Genomic DNA, 21,009 nt, shown 5'->3' with positions numbered 1-21,009 from the left:
TGGAGTTTACATAGTTGTTGAAACACAGAGGGAGTTCCTGGAAATGCATACTAGTTAAATTTTTTATTAAGATTTCAAAATATTATTTAATATACATTTTTCCTCCATACGTCACTGGCCTGATTTGAACAATCTACCCGGGACTTCAGACCGCGGTCGAAATGAAGACAACAATGGGGGCACAGAAACCTTTTAGTTCATGGTAATGTAGTTCCGGGGGCTAAAAGACCCCGGAACTCTTGGTCGAAATGCACCTTTAGCAACAGGTTGTCAGTCATGCATTTCACTTGATGGGCACTTGTTTCATTCATACCTGAGACTGTCTGATAACTCACAGTGGAACATTAAAGCCATTGGCAAAAAATAGTAACCATGTTGCTCTTTCACTTGGATTTATTAGTTTTGAATTATATTCACACACAACCGATGGGTGTTGTCCCTTTGGATAAGTTGATTTGAAATACAAAAAGATGCTGAATCAACTTTTATTTTCTTCATCTCTGTACACATAAAACACAAAAACTGACATGAGTCGGAAACAGAGACGTCTACAGGGAAGTAAAAGCTTTGAAGAATTTACTCAGGCATAACAAATAAATATGACAAAAACTTGATAAATGCACCAAGTAAATAGCAAGCAGCTTGAATAAGCCACTGTTAAGTTTAGTGATTTCAGCAGAATCATAGACAGCCTCTGGTCCCTCTTCAGCGGGTATAATGACTTAGGTAAAGGTTCCTCAGCACCTCCTCACTGAACTGATAAGTCAGCTTCTTTTTCACTTTTTTAATCTCACCAGTTTTACTATAGTTCCTCAGAGCTCGTGCCATTTTCTGGTAGGTCATTTTTTTGCGGTTTCCTTTCTGAAGACCCCAGTGGTTGGCCAGAGCTTCTTTGTGTTTTGTGGAGAACTGGAAGATGCCCTTGTCCTGGTCCACCCACCAGATACTGTCACTCATGTCCCCATTTCTTAGCAAATCCAGAAGGAACTGGTACAGGCGGATTTTCTTCTTGTTGGCTGGATTAGAAAAAAATTAGATTCATTCAATCTATTTTATCCAGCAGTTTCAGGCTTTGGTGTGACTTTCAGTAAGATACATTCTGATGCCATGCTTTTCTGTTTTTTATATTTATGGACATATACCTTTGCAGTGTAGATAAATAGTAATTATTCATTTGAAGCTGCTGAGTCTGGCCACTTTATTAGTTTTAGCCCCAGCCGCTTCAAATGCAATGTGGAAATGTTCCATATTTTTTTACTGACATTCATTGATATTTTCACCAATAAGATATCCAGTTAAAGCCTTCTTAATCACAGTGTTACCATAATACAAAGATTAGTATCAATGACTGTCAGCCACAGCCCATGACCAACCCTAACTTGAATACTCACTATTGTCTCTCCTGAAGGAGGGGTGGTTGTCTTCTCCAAACTCGTCCTCTCCTTCTGATACCTCGAGTGGGGGGCTGCCTCCTCTTGGTTCCTCTGCTGAGTAGTACTGGTGGCCTGGCGAGGTGGGGGGTTGATACTGGTAGCACAGGGTCGAGGTATAAAATGGGATCTTTAGGAAACAGGTAGAACATTTTAAAGCTCATGTTTACACAGAGGGATTATAGAGTTGCAGTTTTTGCTTGTCTCTGTCTTGTTTTTGTTTTTGTGCATGACATTTTGGCTTAAACTCTTTCGTTGTACTAAAAGAGGAAGTTGCTCTTTTAAAATAGAACTCAGTGCTCAGCAAGACCATGATTACTTTTCAGCAGAATTATCCCCGCCTGCTCACGCCTTGTGCCATGTTCTTTGAGATAAACTGTGTTTCTTATATTTGAGATGATCTAAATGGATCTTAGTAAATATACTGTGATGGGATTTTGTTTTTAGATTTAGTCCAATGAACCCTTTGTGTCTGACAAAGTTCACTTCAGTTTGTTGACAGACTAATATTGAAAGAACCACACTGTCATTTCTAAGTGCCCAAATGTCTCTGGTTCCAGCTTCTGATATAAATTTGTGTTTGTTTTTTTGTTTTTTTGTCTACAATAGCTGTAAAATGACACTTGAATCAGGGATGCCTTTGCTTGTACTGAAAAAAAAATTAAAATAAAAACAACCCTGTAAAATTTTTTGAAAACGATCAAAGCCTTTTAAAGAGTATCCTTTTTATTTTCAAAGCTTCTGCTGTACTCTTTGAATAAACTTTATTGCAGTTGATGAATCTACCTTGATCAATGTTGGGTAATAGTAAGACGTCATTCACTCAATTTTATTCAAAAGTGTAAAGCAACCTCTGCACATTAAATTCTATTTTCATTGCACTGTGAACATTTGCAATAGATACAAGACTGCCAGAGACACAATGATTAGAAAAAATATAGTGTTTGCCTGTTATTCACACTTTTCACCCATTACCCATAAAGCTTTAAATACATGTTTCATACATTCAGAACATAAAGACAACATATAAAGCCCCAGCTAGCTGTTTGCTACCTTCAGGTTAATTGGTATTATTTGGTGATTACTGAGGTTAGCTAGCACAACAGCTGAGGAAAAAGGAGTAAAATATTTATTTTGAAGACCTTGTGGTGAACAAAGGAAAGTAATTTCTGCAATTTGGAATGCTTTGGAATTCAGGAGACAACGTGTTACCAGTAGAGCACTGTGTACAATGTGCAAAACAGCATGTAGGCATAGAAAGTAGAAATGTTCTGAAGTTACTAATGTGAGTTGTTTAAACAGAAAATTTAGTTCCCACCACCTGTCTAGTCTGAAGTCAAGAAAGCAGTCAAAACAGAGTTTGATTTTAACACGGCTTAACACAGTCTGCAGGTAAAAAATGTCAAATTGGTTACTTGAGTGAGGCCAGAGGTGTCAGGTAACGAAGTACAAATACTTAAGTAGAAATTTTGGGTATCTATACTTTACTGGAGTAATTATTTTTCAGCCGACTTTTTACTTCTACTCCTTACATTTTCACGCAATTATCTGTACTTTCTACTCCTTACATTTTAAAAATAGCCTTGTTACTCCTGTTTCATTTCAGCTCATTTTCATTATGGCTTGTCATCATTAAAAAAACACAGAAAGACAAGAGCCTATCCCGATAAATTGCGCCATCCGGGTAGAGTGAATTTGATTGTGGTTGGATGAGAAGTATAAACATGATACATTAACATATTAGTATAACATTATAGTCATTACGGCCTTTAGAAACATGTTTTTTTGGGAGGTGGGGTAGTGCACTATAGGCCCCTGTGGCACAGCCTAAGCTTTTGTCCTTAATGACATTTTTTCCCCTTACATTACTTTTACTTTTATACTTTAAGTAGTTTTGAAACCAGTACTTTTACACTTATACTTGAGTAAAAAGCTTGAGCTGATACTTCAACTTCTACAGAAGTCTTTTTAAACCCTAGAATTTACTACTACTTGAGTAATGAATGTGAATACTTTTGACACCTCTGAGTGAGGCTAACGTTACCACAGCTAGCACCACCAGCCTTCGGTTCTCCTTGTGTGTTAATGTCCACATGCCTGTGTTGGTTACACAGGTTGAGTGGCTATTAGTCAGTTATCCAAACACAACCTAAATACAACTTTATCTCATTTTCTAGATATAGATATAGATAGAACGCTATACAATGCTATCCGTCATCTGAGCTTGTTTACATCCAGGTAGTAGACCATTCGAGCATTATTGCTGTAACCATTAACTAGAGCTTCAGCCTCAGCCAGTGGCAGGTGGCTGTGCTACAGCTTGGACACAATATGAACAAAGTTTTTGGCCTACAGTTACAAAAACATGAATAATTTCTTAAACTGACAGGTACTTCTGGTGCTGACCAGTGAGGGTGATGATTTCAATAAGTCAACCAATCTTTCATCTGAACAGAAACTGTAAAGATTATTGATGGCTAATATTGAAAGTTCAGAAGAGTTTGTTTCTGATGTCATAATTTTGCAATGATATCGTACAACACAAATTTATTTTGTGTCAAAATGAACAAACTGCAACATGCTGAGAACATCTTTTCAATATAGGGAGCCTTTTCCCCGTATTAGGACGGTAGTTTTGCATCCATTTCCAACACATGATCTTACCTGAGGGGACACAGTGAGCGCTCCGAGAGTGGGTTCAAGGTGGAGGGCCAGAGGCTCACTGCTGTAGCGGTAGGGTTGTATCAGCTGATGAGGAGACACAGACTGAAGCTCTGTGAGGTGATTCACTGGGGAATTTTCAAAGTCTGTTGGCTGGATGCGCTCGGAGTGAAAGGTCCATCTGTGGTCTGAAATGTGAGAGAGAGTACGACACATGAGGTGAGAAAAAAAGGGTAAGTGCTGAAGTAGTTTGTTCTCTCTTCAATCTTGTCTCCTCACCTTCATAAATCTCCCCCACGTTAGTGAGGAAGGGGTACAGCTCTGTGGGGGGTCTGTAATCCTCTGAGTCATTCGGATTGATTTCTTCTGGAGCCTTTGAAGGTGAAAAACGTATTTAAAACGGGAAAGTAAGAGGGCAAAGTAAGAGTCTTTTTATCTTCCTAAATTAAGTCAAATATGAATTTTATCAGTTGCTCTCTTAAAGAGATCTCTTGTATTTCTTGTAATAGAACATAAAGATAAAATTGAATGTAGTAAACCGCTGACCATGCTCGTGTGAGTACGTTTCTCAATTTTTAGAGCAATTAAATACAGATCATGTTCTTAATAAATGACAAACATAACACTGCTACTAAGTCTCCATCTTCTTAGATCAATGAATGGAGCCCCACCTGGAACACAAAGTACCAGGTATGATCCCCCTTTTTAACTCAACACCTCTACACAAACACTGAAATGTCCTCTCAGAGTCTCAAACTGATGCTTTGTCAAAAATAAAACAATGAAGAGTTAGCACTTACAGATGATATGACAAACCCTTCCATCATGTGAACAACGCAGCATTAGAATCCAGGATCTTGAAGCTTTGGGATCAGTGTAAACTTTTTCTTATTTCTTCACAGAGAAACGCACAACGTCGCTGAGTACTGACTTTACCAGACTGCGGGACTAGAGGGAACTGAAAGTGAGAAATAAGCCGGACCCTAAACATTCTCACAGCACACTATTGTCAAACACATATGATCAACTAGTTCCTGATGGCTGGTTGTAAATACACTTCATTAACCAATCATACTGAACAGTTATTTCCTATATTTGAGAGGTCAAATTGTTCATTATCATGATGATTCCTCTTTTTTTTTATAAGCAAAGGTTTCTTTATTGTGGTCTATAGAAACATGAATAGCAGGTATTGTTATGTTGAATATGCTTTTGAATAATCCACTTATATGTGACCTAGAAGCGTGTATGAAGCATCTCAGGCTTTTTAGAGAAAGTTTCAGTGCTAAATTAAGCAGATATTGCTATTGCATATTCAATAGAAAGCCTTTGAATGTTTCAAATTCTTTCTCATCAGTTCAAGAGCTGCAGTGATTTGACCTCAGATCAAACATTTACTCTAACCCTACATCCATTCCTCACACAAGATAAACATCAATAGAAAAGGATATGTACATTTCTTTAACCTTGTATATTAAAGAGGGCAAATGAGGCCCTTTGTGCAGGAAAAGTACAATTCTCGCCAGCCCTGTAAGATTTGTTCATGTAGGCCTTTACAAGAGTGATTGTACACGGGATCCAAAACCAAAAGTGAAGTCAAAGTGAGCCTTGTTCCTCTTTTTAATTTGGCATTCTGGTTTCAATTGAGGAAGTATCAAGTAAGAGAATGAAACCAGTGGGAATCTGTCTGAATGTCCATAGCCACTATGACCATGTTTGTGCCGCAGTGTTTTTCCCCTCAGAAAGTGTGAATAAAACCCAGACACGCGCACAGATTTATCTGTCCTAACATGACATCCTCCCAAACTTGAATTAGCCAGAAACTAAAACTAGCCTTTTAACATTTTCATGACCTTTTTAAATTATACAATCTACAGTGTTGCGTCATTTTTGCTGTTTTTTATAGTTGGCCCCATGAGGATGGAAAGTTACGAGACGCAATCTGTTGGATGTGATGCAACTGTTTCCTGAAAATCAGACAGAGAAAAAGAGGCCTTCTGTGGGGTTTAACACTGGCTCCTTCAGGACTGAGCCCTTCAGACTACAAAAGCATGAGAACATGATATAACAACCTGAGAGAAGGCACTATCTGTGGTGTAACTTTCTCAAACTTTAGCCATCTCTCCCCACAGATTATGATATGCTGTGTCAGTGCTGGCCTGGGGGGTTGTTGTGCTTTCAAATATTTGCTCTGTCTCCATCTACTGGAAAGAAATGTTGGACTGACCAGTATCTAGGCTAGACTGAGTTAAGAGGCACAGAGGAGACAACCAAAATATTGCTCATCCAGGCCCACATTTATTTATCTTCCACATCGGAATCTGGCTCCTTTATGTCGATGACGGGTAAATCAAAGAAATGAGGGCTTTGGGGATTTATCCGCATTTCAGGTTTCCTTCTATTGTTGAATTCCCTCCCCACTTCATATACTGACAGCAGCAGCAGCCAGGAGCGCAGCCCTGCTGTCCCGTGGATTTATCACGGCACTGAGGCGAGAGACGCATGGAACATGGCTGCTATGAGGACTTTAACCATGGCAGGTCTCTTTTTGGCTTTTTGCGCTTTGGGACTTATAGCCGTCGCGATCAGCACTGACAACTGGTATGAGACTGACGCGAGGAGGTACCGGCTGCGTTGCAAGAATTATCCCCACAAAAGGAACGACCCGGGTTACATTTACATTTCCAATAACAACCTCCCGCTTCGCATGCTGCCGAAGGAGAAGCATTTGGAGAGGAAAGGCACCGGTGTCAGTGGCGAGATGCTGCTGCGGGCTAAGCGGCACTTCTTGCCTCCTGCCCCGGCTATGGAGTCCCTCTGCCGTCGGCAATACAACTCCACCATTACCGGACTGTGGAGAAAGTGCCATCGACCGGGCTTTGACTTGGAGACAGAGGACTTGATCTTCAAAGGTTCGTTTTATTGTCACTTTTCATGCTGTACGGTATTCATTTTTGCGCCATGAGTGAGTACTTAGTGCACGTATGCGTTATCCAAGGTGCTGATGCTGCGCACAGACCCTCCAGGCCTACGCAGTATCACACGGAGTACAGTTACAACGCAATCGACTTGCAGTGTTATTTTCCAGCACAAAAGGGCAAGCCGTAGTAACAGAAGCCTCGAGATGCGTACAACAAGCTACTCTAGAATGGTGTGGGTGGATGAGTGAGTGGGTGGATGAGTGAGTGGGTGGGTGGGTGGGTGGTGGTGGAGTGGGGTTGGATAGCGTTTTTGGGGAGGGGGGTTGGCAGCACCCAGAGAGCCCTGTGATATCCTCCTCATCGGATCTCAGTGCTTATGTGACATCCTCTTTGTTGTTTACATGCACAGGATTGGTTCCGCGCTGCACACCAATAAAATACTACTACTCATCATCAGCGTTGCCCAGGAATCTGCCAATCAATCTGACGAAGACAATGAGGCAGGATGAGTGGCACGCACTACGTGAGTTCTCAAAAATGCCCCTTCCTTAAGCTCTGGTTGGATTAATATAGAGAAATGTGGCCCGGCATCCTAAAATACACTTGTTTTGTTTCCCCACAGACCTCCAGAGGATGACTGCCAGCTTCATAGGCATGGCTGTATCCATCATCCTATTTGGCTGGATCATAGGTGTGCTGGGCTACTGTAAAGAGCATGATCTGATGCAGTATGTCGCTGGACTCCTCTTCCTCATGGGAGGTAAGCTGTACTTTACATAAAAAGCACTACCCTGCCTCACCACATTGGGGCAGTGGAGGCTTTGTAAAGAGTGTGCTCAAATGATGCATCATCCACAGGAGATGAAAATGTGGTGTCTGACTTGTTTTGTTTTTTTCAGGAACATGCTGCATAATCTCCCTCTGTACATGCGTAGCTGGGATCAACTTTGAACTGTCGCGCTACCCTCGCTACATGTTTGGATTACCAGAGGACATCAGTCACGGTTACGGATGGTCCATGTTTTGTGCCTGGGGTGGCCTTGGCCTTACGTTGCTGGCTGGTTTCCTGTGCACACTTGCTCCTTCCCTCTACCCTCCACATACCCCGGTGGTGCACCACAAGCCCAGGCAGGAGAACGGCTGCGTGTGACAAGCCGCTGGCACATCTAACAGACACCTGCCTCTTCCTGGAACAGTGATGTTTGAGCCCTGATGCAGAGACAGTTTGACCTGTGCGGGGACTCAGAGCAAAGAGAGGGGGGCCTTCACAGAGCTGGGCTCGGAGACAGAAAGGCACACTGGCTCTTGCTCACATGGAAATCAGAAAGAGGTGACTTTTGACTGAAGAGGATTTCAGTCCCTCTGGTGCTTTTTTCTGTCCCTCTTTATGAATGAACTGTTCAGTGTTATTGCTTGCTCTTCAAGAGGAAAATAGTTATACAAACATTTTCTTCCGGTAAAATCTGCCAGTTTGAGAAGAAAAAAGAAAAGAAAAACTGGCAGAGGATCAATAGCACAACTTTGAAATCTGTATTGAAGATCAAACTATGGAAGTGTTCTGTCACATTTCAAAGGGCAACTGTGTATCATTATGTACCCATTCAAAAGAAGATATGTACATGTACTTTTTGAATTGTATGTATGCAGATGCATTTGTGTTTATTCAAGGAAAAATACGAGCATTCAGACCAAACTGTGTTGAGGGAATTGTTTTGTTGTTCTTGAGGTCTTAATCCCCATCAAAATATTTTTTGAAAAATAAAACAGTTGTGCAAAACAGTTTAATGCCTGCATGTGTAACATACTGAGCCAACACCATATAAACTCCTTTGTGGTCATCTTTCTTTTGCAGTATGACATGAGGTCACTGGTCTGCCAGCAAGCAGAGATGCCCACTAATTGAGTCAAAACTTTTACAGCATTTCTCTTTAAACATCAGTTTTTCTTTTTATATCTGGTGGTGCGTCGAGGAAACAGTTTTATTCAACCACTCCTGAACAATTAGATGGTGAAATGTCTGACTGAAGCTAGAGTCCCTGGCCAAGTTACAAAACAGACAAAAATAAACCAAACCAAATTAAATAGAGCAGAAAACAGTGAGGTAATGGTCTGCTGCTGGTTCTTGTGAAATTTTTCAGTCTCTAATAAACACAACTGATCCATACAAAGAAATTAAATCAAAAAAATTACACCAAAAGCTCTCTGATCTCATGACAACAGCACAAGTTTACTTTGGTTTATGATTGATTAATATCAAAAGATTGTTTTCCATTGACAACATACATACCATCAACTTGAGCTGTAATCACTTTACTACAGCTTTTTCCGATAAATTAAATCTCTCTGACAGCTATTTCACTTGCTGGCCTCACTCATTTCCTTTGTTTTTTTGCTCCTCAGCATCGCCTCTCTACTGTTATATTGCTCACATTCTGTTTATTATATTCATAGAGTTGCTATGTGCAGCTGCAGCCCTGAAAGCATCCAACTTACATTGTTGGTTAAAACCCTACAGGACAGTGGAAACTATTTCGTCATGTAAATATACATCGCTCAGCCGTAACATTATGACCATGTGTCTTATAATATAGGGGCATTTCGACCGGAGGAACTTTACCCGGGAACTAGGGACTTTACCCCTGAACTAGGAACTAGGGTCTAAATTTAGTTCAGGGGTAGATAATCTCCCCCCTAAAAAGCCCCTGCTAGGGGGGTAAGAACTTTTCAAAAAGCCCAAGGGCTTTTGGGGGGCAGGATCTGCAATGCTGAACGTGTCTGATTGGTAGAGTAACCGCAGTGTGTTTATTCCGCCCGTCGTTCACGATAACATCACACACATCTGTGATTCGCTTGATTTCTCTTTCTTAAATTTGTTCTATCTGTTTTGTATGTGTGTGTACTTTTCAAAAAATAAGACGCTGTGATTCCCTTGATTTAACAGCTTGTTACAGTAGTCTTCTCTCAGCCCACTGCAAATGTGTCTCTCTCGGTGTTACGGTTTTAAAAGTGACCCTGTAAACTGGAGACCTTCAGCTGAATGTAACGGTGTTTGTGGAGTTTACACAGCTGTTGAAACACGGAGGGAGTTTTACAATATCCTCATCAGATAAGTATTTAATGATCGTCTAAAGACGTTTATGAGGGATGCGTCCGGCTGAAAGTCGGCAGTATGTAAGCCCTCCTTTCAACAGGTCAGAGGTGAAACAGCCCTAACCCAATGAGACATGTACTCCACTCTATCCCTGAAGGTATGCTGTTTGTATCTTACACTAAGATGTTAGCGGCAGACCTCTTAAGTCCAGTAAGCTGTGAGGTGGGGCCTCCATGGATCAGACTTGGCTGTCCAGCACATCCCACAGATGCCTGATTTGATTGGGATCTAGGGAATTTGGAAACTGAGTCAACACCTTGAACTCATTGTTGAGTTTCTTCAGACCACCCTTCTCTCATTGCTCCGTGGTCTAGTTCTGATGCTTACATGCCCATTGTGACCTTTGTGTAGTCTGTGACCTCCAGGGCTCCTAACAAGCCCATCATTGAGAGCACCTGTCGTCATTGTACCCAGCTTGAGCTCATCAGCCTGGCTGCTCAATAAGAGTGTTGTTGAGAGAGCGTGTGTATCTTTGTTGGTGTGTTGTGGCGAAAAGGAGGGTGACAAAGAGAATTAAAAAGAAGTTTTTATCCCTGCCAAGTGACTACACTGTTTGTTTGGACCATTTCCTAAGTTTGTCTACTCATTTGTAGTAGAATTAGTGGGTTTTACACCTCCACTCTACCTTTTGGAACCCAAAGGCCTTACATTTGTTGTTTATAAGTGTTTAAGTTTCTTTTTGTTAGTGTCCCTGTCTGTGACCTCTGTCCTTCATGTCATGCAACTTGCAGACCCGTAGCAATGTTGTAGTGCAATTGAATGTGCAAATGTACAATGTGCAAGTTTTGAGGTAGTCCGTTGTATAGTACTGTTCGTATCGGAGTCTGTATGGCTGGGAGCGGCTGAGACTACAGAGCACCACCAGAGTTCAGCAGTCTTACGGCCTCAGGAAAGAAGCTGTTCCTCTTTCTGGAGGTTCTGCTTTTGATGCTCCACAGTCTCCTGCCTGGGGGGAGAGGAGCAAACAATGTTTGTGCAGGGTGGGAGGTGTCCTTCATGATGCCAGAGGCCCTTTTCCTGCATCTACTGGTGTAAATGTCTAGATAGAACCATTATATCAAAGCAACTTATGTAAAGAAAGGCCAAAACGGAGTACCAAAAACTTTCATTAAGCTTGGATTTAAATCTTCATGTAAAAGTGCTTCCAGAAAAGTCTGAAATGTTTTCTTAAAAAGATTTAAAAGTGGAAAATGCATCCTGCCTAACTTCACCTAGTCAGACATTTCAGGTCAACGAGGTCTGATAGCATAGTTTAGCTGCTTCTAGTTTCAAACTTACAATTTAGAATTTCTAAATGGGATCCGTTTGGGGATTTTGGCTACTTACTGTGAGTTAATGGGGGAATTAAACAATCATAACTAGAATTCTAAAACTAATTTTAAAATCTTGCCACTGCAATAAAGCAACAAAAATATAAACAGGGTTAGGTGTTCTGAATTAGTTAATACTCTTGCTGATGTGTCTTAATACAACTCAGCTCAGTTCTGAAAATATTCTGTTTACTCAAGTGGGAATAGAGTGAGTTACAATAGTCTAGACAGGATATGACAAATGTATGAATAACTACTTAAAGCTTCATGGGAGATTTCAAATGTGATGCAGCGATTTCTTCAGCTAGAGATGAGTCTGGTGTAAAGTGAATCAAGCTGTGGTGGAATGTGAATCAGTGCAGAGTTTGTGGTTATGACAATTATTTTGGAGTTGAAGGAAAATACTGATTGCCAGTTTTCACTTTATTTCGACATTCTTTGGGAGTGATTACCTGTTTTTTGCTGCTTCTGCCAAAAGAGGAAGGACAGCTGTGTATCATCTGCATAAAAAAATGATGTAAACTTGTGATGACTTGATTATATGTCCAAGAGATGGAAATTAGAGGTCAAGTGGAAACATCTGAAGGCTTTCCACTATTTGTCAGATTAGAATACTGAGGTTGATCCACCATACTATTTAGTAATTCATACACAGCAATTTCTGCAAGTTTGACACTTAAAATGTGGGAAAATCTTGCACTAATACACAATTATGTTGATGTCACTGTGTGACAAATGGCAAACAATTCACGGTTGTGTACAGGTATTAACTAACTGGACAAACCAGTTGCAGATGCCGCATTATTGTGGACCACTTGTGTTCCAGCCTGCTTTCTCCCTCTCCTGTCACACATGTATTTGGGCACATGTGCGGTGAATAGGGGATTTACTCCGAGTGTGAGAGAATGCTGCTCTCTAAAATGTTTCCATCTCAGATGCTCAGGGACTGTATTGAGACGATGCTTATGCAAGCTAAAGCTGGAAGACTTGCATAAGAGTAGAAGTGCACAAAAGTAAATGAGTAGTTTGATTAGTCTGAAGTGGGGGATGATAACGTCTAGCTCCATGGTGATAAGTGCTGTTGAACTCTGTAAGGCAGTCATGTCGTGAAAGATCATTATTAATAGAAAACTGAAAATGTAGGGGTAATAACACATTAATGATTGACAAAGAAAATGCAGGAGACCAAGGACGAAACCCTGAGGAACTACACACAGCAAGACTCATTCTGAAGATCGGATTTAACCCATAGACTGTATAAAATATGGACGTAGTATCTGCGACGTCACCCATCTGTTCCTGAGCGCTGTTTGGAAGCCGACCGACGGCGGCTTCAAAAAGAGGCAGAGTTTGAGCCTCCTGGCCAACAGCTATGTGTTCCCGACCGGGAGTCAAGCTACGAAGAGCCAAGCCGTTATATGAACCAGGCTGTAAACATGTTTATTAATGCTGCAAAGATCATCTTTTTTGAATTGGTGTCTATGTGGTTTCCGGTGTTTCTGCAGCCAGCCTCAAGCGGATTCTCGATGAACTGCAGTTTATAACACTTCCGCATGGGCTTCATAGTTTAAGACCGGAGGTTGCCGCTTGGTTTAAACCAGTTATTAGAAAACTAAAGTGCTTAATCCCAATTCTTTGAAAAAAAGATACTGTATATTTTTATTATATTTACTTTAGTTTGTAGAATTGATACATTTAGAAATATAAACAATTAACTAATATATTGTAATGTATTATGACAGACCAAGCTACCTGAATATGTAGAGTAGCTAAATTAGCTTATCATTTAATTATTGCAATATATGGGTGATGCCTCTCTTTATTTTTTTTTGCAAATGTGCAATTCAGAGCTTTTACTTGTGTCAGAGTATTTCAATGCCACGGACTCTCAGTAAATATTTGACTGCAGCAAGTATGCTGTTAAATTTGGGAAAGATATAAATTAATTATAAGCCTTTGTGCAAAAGGCTTGTTCAGAGAGTTATGGCTATAGACTGTGTATATATACATATATATATATATATATATATATATATATATATATATATATATATATATATATATATATATATATATATATATATATATATATATATATATATACGTAGGATCCGTGACTTCAACCATCTGTGTCTGAAGTGCTGTCTTGAGGCCAATCGTCGGCGGCAGCCATAGTGCTGCTGTCGAGCGATTGTGACATAAAGAGGCGGGCTTTGAGCCTCCTAGCCAACAGCTACAGTGTTCCCGCCTGTCAATCAAGTCAGTTGTGCCTCTCATTGGAAGACTCGTAATCTCATTATCTTCGAAATTGCCGCATTAGAAAAAAATTCACCCCCGTACAGTGTGTGCCGATTGAAAAATGAGCTATCCAGACTACACTCGTCTTTTGAACCAGGCTGTAAACATGTTTATATCTGCTGTTAAGATTGTCTTTTTTGAATTGTATGTGGTTTCCGGTACTTACGGAGCCAGCCTCAAGCGGATCCTTGATGAACTGCAGTTTTTAGCACTTCCGCATTGTCTCATATTTTTGGACTGAAGGATGCCGCTTGATTATAGCCCAGTTGTCGGATATTTGTGTGGTCTTCATAAGAGCATAGGGTTTGGCTTCATGAGAGTTTCATCAGTTGTCATGTAGTTTAAAAGATTTTGAAAAAGCTCAGTTGCATTGTGTTGACATGCTGACTCAAATGTATTTAAACTGTCTCCTTTTGAGGACACTTGGAGACTAATACTAGTGTCAGGACAGGGTTAGCTGAGGGATGATGAAACTGTTGGTAGAATATATAGCAGCATTTATTGCAGTGATACCACCAGCAGGACAAGTAGCAGTCGTAGTATTCAAATAGCACTCCTCTGTCTAATAATAACAGCACAGAGGCATGTGGTGTGGGGGCTTTTGGCTCCACTCAGAGAGGGATCAGTGTGATCTCAGGTCAACATTCCTGACCTTTTCTTTGTTTGTCCTTAAAATGTGTCCATGAGGAGAATACATTCTTCTTAAAGCCTTCCTCCTTCTGAGCTCCAGAGACCTGAAACCACAGTAACATACTTCTCCATAGGTGGAAGTAATGACTGGAGCCAAAGAAGACAAATTAAGTAGGATGGCTGGGTTTGCTTTTAGAGGTTTCCTGACCTGCTCTACTTTTACTTACACAGTGGAAAATTGGACCAAATCTTTTAATCAAATCTTGTGAGCCCTGTTCATGTGCCCCTGAAAATTAGAAGTCATATAGACATATAAGGTTTCCCTGCACATGGAGTTTGGGTTTCTGACGGGGTCGGGCTGCACTGTGCTGAGCTATACAGAGCTGTTTTTAAAAAGGGGTCCCTCAGGGGAAGCCGGACTGTGAGGAAAACCAGACAGAGGAAATCACACCCAGTTGCGCCCATGGCAGCACATCTGGCTCGCTCACATCTACTGAGACATTATCTGTAAAAAAAAGCGGGCATGCTTATGGCAGTTACATTGTGGTTGTCGCAGACATTGGCTGAAACAAGAGAATTTTAAACGATGGTTAAGAATGGAAAATACACAGATTATACCAAAGGCCCTCTGAGTATTAAATCAAACAGACTGTGAATTTAAACAGCCTGACAGTAGATAAGAACTAATGCCTTCTAGGAATTATAAACACAGTGTCTCACACGAGCAGTGTCTGAAATACCATGTTTTCTGTCATAACAGCAGAGGAACAAAAAGGGTCCTTTTTAGAGACAAGCTCTGAGGCGTCATAACTCTATTTTTAGCATTCATAATCACTCAAAACAACTTGGAGTTCTATCACAAAAACACGTTTTATCAATCACAAATTGTTATAGATGGTGACAGACTACAGAACGGATAATAATGACAGTGGCTGCCTCCGGACAAACATATTTCATACTCCAGTAGATGACTTCCAGATGGAAAATGGGAGGCAGTGACAAACCTCAGACGCCAATTAACCAGGGCTACTTGACGGGACGCTGGAGTCTGCCACTTGTAGTGCCGACAACAAACATAGTGACGTAAGGACATGAGGACAGGACGAGGAAAGAGGAGGAGGAGAAGGGACTATGCCCAATGCTGGAAACCAAAAAGTACAGATTTCAAAGGCTTTCTTTGTTTATGGAAACGTCAGGCTTCAAAGGATGGAGTGTTTTCTTTTACAACACTCATACGTCTGGCTTTGAATGTGTCAGGACAAGTTTGTAAGAAGGTAGAAAACCTAAGAATCTCACATTACACACAGTTAGCAGTCTTACAAGTAAATGGACAATTCAAATATTTGATGAATATTGAACATTTATTTGAACAGTAATAATCTAACACTGTATAAACATAATGTACACTATACAGACAAAATATACAGCACTTTCATTGATTTGAGGCAAATAAATTCCCTTTCAGGACTTTTATTTTCTTACTCTCTCTAGAATGAAAGTCCTTTTCAGATGTGGCACAGAGGGCTCCATGCAGACATAATTTATGTTCAGATTTCCTTCTTCCTTCCTGACTCAGAGGAATGTGCTGCTGTGTCTCCCTTTAATGACACATTCAACATACTTAGGAGGGATATTCATAAGCCACAATGAACTTTCCAGTTGTTTGATGAACTGGAGGGTCACTCACACACACACACACACACACTCACACTCACACACACACACACACACACACACACACACACACACACACACACACACTCTCTAGGCTGCTATGACTCTACTATGAGCCCAAATGTAAGTACTCTGTCTTCAGGCGGCTCAGTCTGCTGCCATGGCTGCGGATGATAAGAGACAGCAGCTCGTGTTTGTCTTTTAGTCCCACAGAGATGTCCGTGGTCCCCCTCAGCGCGGTTCTGATGTCGCTCACTTGTTTCATCACGTATCCGTTCAGTTGCTGCTCCTCTCTCAGCTCGGTCTCCTGACTCTGTTTAAACTTCACTTCCAGCTCCTGAAGAGACTTGTCCACGCTGGAGAAAGCCTCGCTTATCTGGGAGAGTTCCTTCTGGAGGAACTTGCCGTAGCTGTCCTCCCCGTCCAGGTCGTGCGCCACAGTGCGCCCGATGCCCTCCAGCAGCCGCGCAGCGTCCTCCGCCTGCATCTTGGAGATGATGAAGTCGTCCCGCACCACAGAGTCCCGTTCCTCAGAGGCCCCGCACGGATACACATCCGAGAACTTAAACAGCATCTGGCACTCCTCCGGGTCCACGTTCTCCTCGTAATCCCCGTCCGGGACGAAGAAGTGATGGAATGAGCCGTTGGAGATCTCCGGTTGGAGGGGCCCATCATAGACTGCCGAACCGAGCGGCAGAGATGCGACTAAGATGAGCAGCAGAGGGACCGGGTCCATCGTGCACCTCCTCTTTCTCTCTTTCACGAACAGAGTGTGGACTGGCAGCCGGTTCAGGCGCAGAGTTTTCATTCAGGATCAAGTTACACAGTCCCCCGTCACCTAAAAGGCGCAGACCGCCTGTGTGAGTCAGGAGGGCCCCTGGTGGCCCCTGAGTAGGCCTACTTCAACCACAATGTGTCAGTACAGAGTCACGTGGTTGCTTTACACCAAAAGTCAATTGAAACATACAAGCTGACAAGTTTCACAGTTCATTTTGCACTACATAATGAAGCGCTTATAGGAAAGTTTCAATCACTTTATTTTAAGACGGATTCACAACCTAAATTGAACACCAACTTAAAAAAACATTTATTCTGTTCACAATTATTGACAGTTCTCTGAAATTTGTTAAACCTCCTATTATGTTGCGGGTCAAATTGACCCTTTTAAAGTAAAAAAATTTTTTTTAAAATAAATAAATAAATATATATATATTCACTATGAAACTTCTTCTGCTTGGCTTAATTAGCGTAAACAACATATACAATGAAAATGGCTCATTTTACACATTTGCAACCCCCCCTGCATGTTTATGTTACATAGATACTGGTTGTGGGTCAATTTGACCCTGCAGTCAAAGTGGAGGCTTAAAGGGGTCAGAAGTTTAAAACACTAAATGTTTCTTTGCAACTGTGTTTATAAAAAACGAGTGAGTTATCCTCATTGAACCATGATCTGTGCGAATTAAAGAACACCATTGCGTTAAATATTGATTTAAATGGTTAGTGATGGAGTTTATAATGAGATTTAAAAAATGTTTATTGGATTTTTTGGATTCTGACACTTTTGGATCATTGAATATGACCGGGTCAAGTTGACCCAGGAACATTATTGCTGTCCTTAAGAAACAAACATAACAGGAGGGTTAATCTTTTAGGACAAGATACTTTAAGTTCATTTTTTGTCCATGTACTTGGACTCAGCAATTCAAAAACTTTACTTCAGTTCCACTAGAAACCTTCACTAAACCTTCAAAGTGTAACCCCAAGATGTGCAAACTGAGCAAAGTGTCATCTCATTCACTTTAGAGAGACATATTGTATAAGATCCATAAATGAGAACAAATCCATCATATTTGAATATAATTATTACAAAATGAAGTCCCAAATATTTAACTTCAAGCCATAAATACAGCGATTTGAACAGCAGGTACCTCCCTAGCGCTTATTGATTTAAACCTGAGTGCAGTTCGAGCTCTGTGATGAATTCAGTCAGGTGATTACATTATTCCACAGAGCGAGACTCCCCTGGGCTAAGATCCCCTCCTGCACTTCCTGTCATGGATAATTACATCATCACAGGGTGGTCTCAGATACAGCTCTCAGCCTGTCAGCAGAACTCAAGACAAAATGGAAAACATATGGCAAGATGTAAACACGCAGCTGGAAACGGCCCTATTTTTCCCCGGTTTCATTCGTCTGTTCGTGTTCCATATCGTGTATGGAGCAGTGAGCTCAGAGTTGTGTTTTTGTTGCAAAACAACACCAGAGAGATACCACTAAGGGACAGATATGTTGGATATACTGGACAAACTGAGCCACAAGGATTGTTCATGAATTCATGTAGTTTTCTTAACTTTAAAATTCCTGGATTGAGAGCATGACATAATTTACCACAGTGGCATGTAAACTGGATTAATGGTGTCAATAGGCAGGAAACAGGCAGCAGCAAACAAAAGAAGAGATTAGGCAGGTTGAAAAAGTCCAAAATCTTGCTGTGATCAAACACTCCAATATCCTGCGGGCAGATATAAGAAACAAAGTCAGAAAACGATGGCCTGCAGACAGGAAGGAGATGACTAAAGAAGCCTCTGATGTATAGTGGGTGCTGATGAGTGAAATAGCAGCAGAGGTGAAATTGTGTGGAAAAAGACTACAATGGGGAATAGTGTTGAATAAAGAGACAGAGCAGAGTTTAGTACACAGGTAACCTGACACAGATAATTTCAGGCCGATTTAAAAAAAAAATGTAAACTCTTAATCAACCTAAATGATTAAATGTCACTCCAGCACCAAAAATGAAACAAAGTATTAATATTTGTACAATTGTAGGCCTGCCATGTTGGTTATATGCTGTGTCTAAGCTGTGTCTAAGTCTATGGCTATTGCCTTACTGCTACAATGCTCCATTACTGGGATGTAAACAATCACAGATGACAGATGGAACCTTGTAGCGCAGCACCATTTGGCAGGATTTTGATGTGGAAAATGCAGATAAAGCTGTATGTAGGCTGTGTCTTCTTAAACTGGCATATAACCACTTTACCACAGCAATGCGTAATAATCAGCACAGGCATGTGGACATTAACCTGCAAGGCGGACCGAAGGCTAATGGTGCGAGCATGCTAATGTCAGCGACACTGGGGAAACCAATTTGACATTGTTTACCTACATTCTCCATGATCCAGTGTTTATCTGTCTAAATTGTTGTACATTGTGCTCAATTCTGAGTTTTTTTTAAACCTTTTGTAAGAAAGACCACCAAATAAGTTGGAATTCAAATTCAAGAATGTATATGACTAGGAATCTTATTGCTTTGGTACATCCCTAGCTGTTGCTCAGTTAACTTAGTAAGAGCTGACACTGACATGATACAGGTTGTTTATGCAGTATTTGTGCAAGTAGTTTGAGCTGTGTTTAACCCTCCTGTTATGTTTGTTTCTCAGGAACAGCAATAATGTTCCTGGGTCAACTTGACCCGGGGCATATTTAATTATCCAAAAGTGTCAGAATCCAAAAAATCCCAATACAATTTATTTAAATCTCATTATTAACTCCATCACTAACCATTGAAATCAATATTTGGTGCAACGGTGTTCTTTAATTCTCACAGATCATGGTTCAATGAGGATAACTCACTCGTTTTTCATGTGTGTGTTCGTGATTGGGGTGAAATATATCGCACAGTTGCAAAGACACAATTACTATTTGACTCTTCTGACTCCCTTTAGCCTCCACTTTGACTGCCGGGTCAAATTGACCCGGGAACAGTATCTATGCAGTTAAAACATGCAGGGGTGGTTGCAAATATGTTAAATGAACCATTTTTATTTTATATGTTAACTACACTAATTAAGCCAAGCAGAATAAGTTTTATACTGAAAAAATACTTTTAACAATTTTCTATTTATTTTTTAACTTTGAAATGGGTCAATCTGACCCGGAACATAACAAGAGGGTTAAAAGAGCAGATCCACATCCAGCAGATCCAAAGCAACTTTATCCATTATGAAAAGTGCATGAGAATATGAGTGCAATGTTAACTCTCTTTTAGCTCCATATTTGGTCTCCACCAATTCACAAGAGAAATCTCTGTGGCAGCTCAAGTCCTTCTGTATTCACCATAGATCATAATTATGTATGTCATTTGATACTAAGCAGTCAGTGTACTGGTGATTTTGAGAGCCAATTCACTGCAAACATCTGTCTGTTTTTTTAATTTGTTGGAAGAAAACCAAAACAAAGTGCTACAAGATGTTAAAATGCTCTGCAGAGCCAAAGCAGATTACAGAGTCAGGTGATAACTCTCCCTCATAAACAAACCCTTTCAAAAACACTCAACACTGGATTTGTTGTTGTTACAAAAAGTGTTAGCAACTTTAAACGGACATGGAAATCCTCAAATGCAGCATTACACCACTTCATAAATCTAACTGAACAGATTCATTCATTACTGCAGACTTATTCCCCTTTGACTGACTGTCTTCAACTCTTGCACTCCATGTGACCCAGTTTGCACCTCACATTGCTTTTTATTTTTAAACTCTGAGTCATGGCCTAACAGTGGAGCACGCTGAATCATAGCTGCACCTCTGTTGTGCGTTCAAAACATTCATTGTGAAGTTGTGGAAATATTTTGACACAGTTTTTTAGAACAGTGTGGGAAACCTCGTAAATGCACATGTTTTATATCAGTTCTGACTTTGTGTTGCAAGAGTCTGGCTTTAAGGGGAACAAAGAGATGTTTGTTTAAAATTCTCTTGAATGAAACAAAGACAACTGAGGGCATCTCCACATGCAGGCTTCCTCTTGTTCTTGTTAAGTCACTCACCTGAATAAATAGAGCGTCTCTCAGCATAAACACAGAGAGAGTCAACTGACCTGCTGGCCAGGGAAGAGCTGGCTCTGCAGGCCAAAGCTGCCTGGAAGCAGATGTA

General features: G+C 40.7%; 3 protein-coding genes and 1 long non-coding RNA gene across 5 annotated transcripts in view; 2 read left to right on the top strand and 2 right to left on the bottom strand.

Moving 5' to 3' along the window:
- The window catches only part of LOC117814025, a 33,555-nt gene that overhangs the window by 1,837 nt on the left and 10,709 nt on the right, over nucleotides 1-21,009 (top strand). The gene's annotated exons all lie outside the window — the stretch shown is intronic.
- spi1a (Spi-1 proto-oncogene a) lies at nucleotides 376-7,392 on the bottom strand. 2 transcript variants are annotated; one of them, XM_034685120.1, is made up of 5 exons: nucleotides 4,892-7,392; nucleotides 4,371-4,464; nucleotides 4,095-4,279; nucleotides 1,392-1,560; nucleotides 376-1,016 (listed from the first exon to the last, which is right to left on the bottom strand). In XM_034685120.1, the coding sequence occupies exons 1-5, from the start codon at nucleotides 4,916-4,918 to the stop codon at nucleotides 706-708; spliced, it is 786 nt and encodes a 261-aa protein (XP_034541011.1). In that variant the 5' UTR covers nucleotides 4,919-7,392; the 3' UTR covers nucleotides 376-705. The 2 variants fall into 2 exon arrangements, with proteins under 2 accessions (XP_034541011.1, XP_034541012.1); XM_034685121.1 differs by having other exon boundaries at nucleotides 1,392-1,527; nucleotides 4,892-5,146.
- Nucleotides 4,641-9,325, top strand: si:ch211-87j1.4 (transmembrane protein 178B). The gene is made up of 6 exons (XM_034685119.1): nucleotides 4,641-4,781; nucleotides 4,994-5,055; nucleotides 6,528-7,003; nucleotides 7,422-7,535; nucleotides 7,635-7,772; nucleotides 7,912-9,325. Exons 3-6 carry the CDS (start codon nucleotides 6,601-6,603, stop codon nucleotides 8,160-8,162), a joined length of 906 nt encoding a protein of 301 aa, XP_034541010.1. The 5' UTR covers nucleotides 4,641-4,781; nucleotides 4,994-5,055; nucleotides 6,528-6,600; the 3' UTR covers nucleotides 8,163-9,325.
- Nucleotides 15,744-16,989, bottom strand: fibina (fin bud initiation factor a). The gene has a single exon (XM_034685123.1). The coding sequence runs from the start codon at nucleotides 16,881-16,883 to the stop codon at nucleotides 16,185-16,187; it is 699 nt and encodes a 232-aa protein (XP_034541014.1). The 5' UTR covers nucleotides 16,884-16,989; the 3' UTR covers nucleotides 15,744-16,184.

The sequence above is a fragment of the Notolabrus celidotus genome, chromosome 6, assembly GCF_009762535.1.
Source record: "Notolabrus celidotus isolate fNotCel1 chromosome 6, fNotCel1.pri, whole genome shotgun sequence".
Taxonomy (NCBI): domain Eukaryota; kingdom Metazoa; phylum Chordata; class Actinopteri; order Labriformes; family Labridae; genus Notolabrus; species Notolabrus celidotus.
This window is presented reverse-complemented; position numbering and strand designations above follow the sequence as displayed.

Coding starts and splice junctions, on each gene's coding strand:
- spi1a (XM_034685120.1), bottom strand. CDS start 4,918: ATGATGGAAGGGTTTGTCATATCATCT. Junction 4,465..4,891: donor AAGGGTTTGTCATATCATCT/GTAAGTGCTAAC, acceptor TCACCTTCAAAG/GCTCCAGAAGAAATCAATCC. Junction 1,561..4,094: donor CGCTCACTGTGTCCCCTCAG/GTAAGATCATGT, acceptor TGTTTCCTAAAG/ATCCCATTTTATACCTCGAC.
- si:ch211-87j1.4 (XM_034685119.1), top strand. CDS start 6,601: ATGGCTGCTATGAGGACTTTAACCATGGCAGGTCTCTTTTTGGCTTTT. Junction 7,004..7,421: donor AGAGGACTTGATCTTCAAAG/GTTCGTTTTATT, acceptor TTACATGCACAG/GATTGGTTCCGCGCTGCACA. Junction 7,773..7,911: donor ACTCCTCTTCCTCATGGGAG/GTAAGCTGTACT, acceptor TGTTTTTTTCAG/GAACATGCTGCATAATCTCC.
- fibina (XM_034685123.1), bottom strand. CDS start 16,883: ATGAAAACTCTGCGCCTGAACCGGCTGCCAGTCCACACTCTGTTCGTG.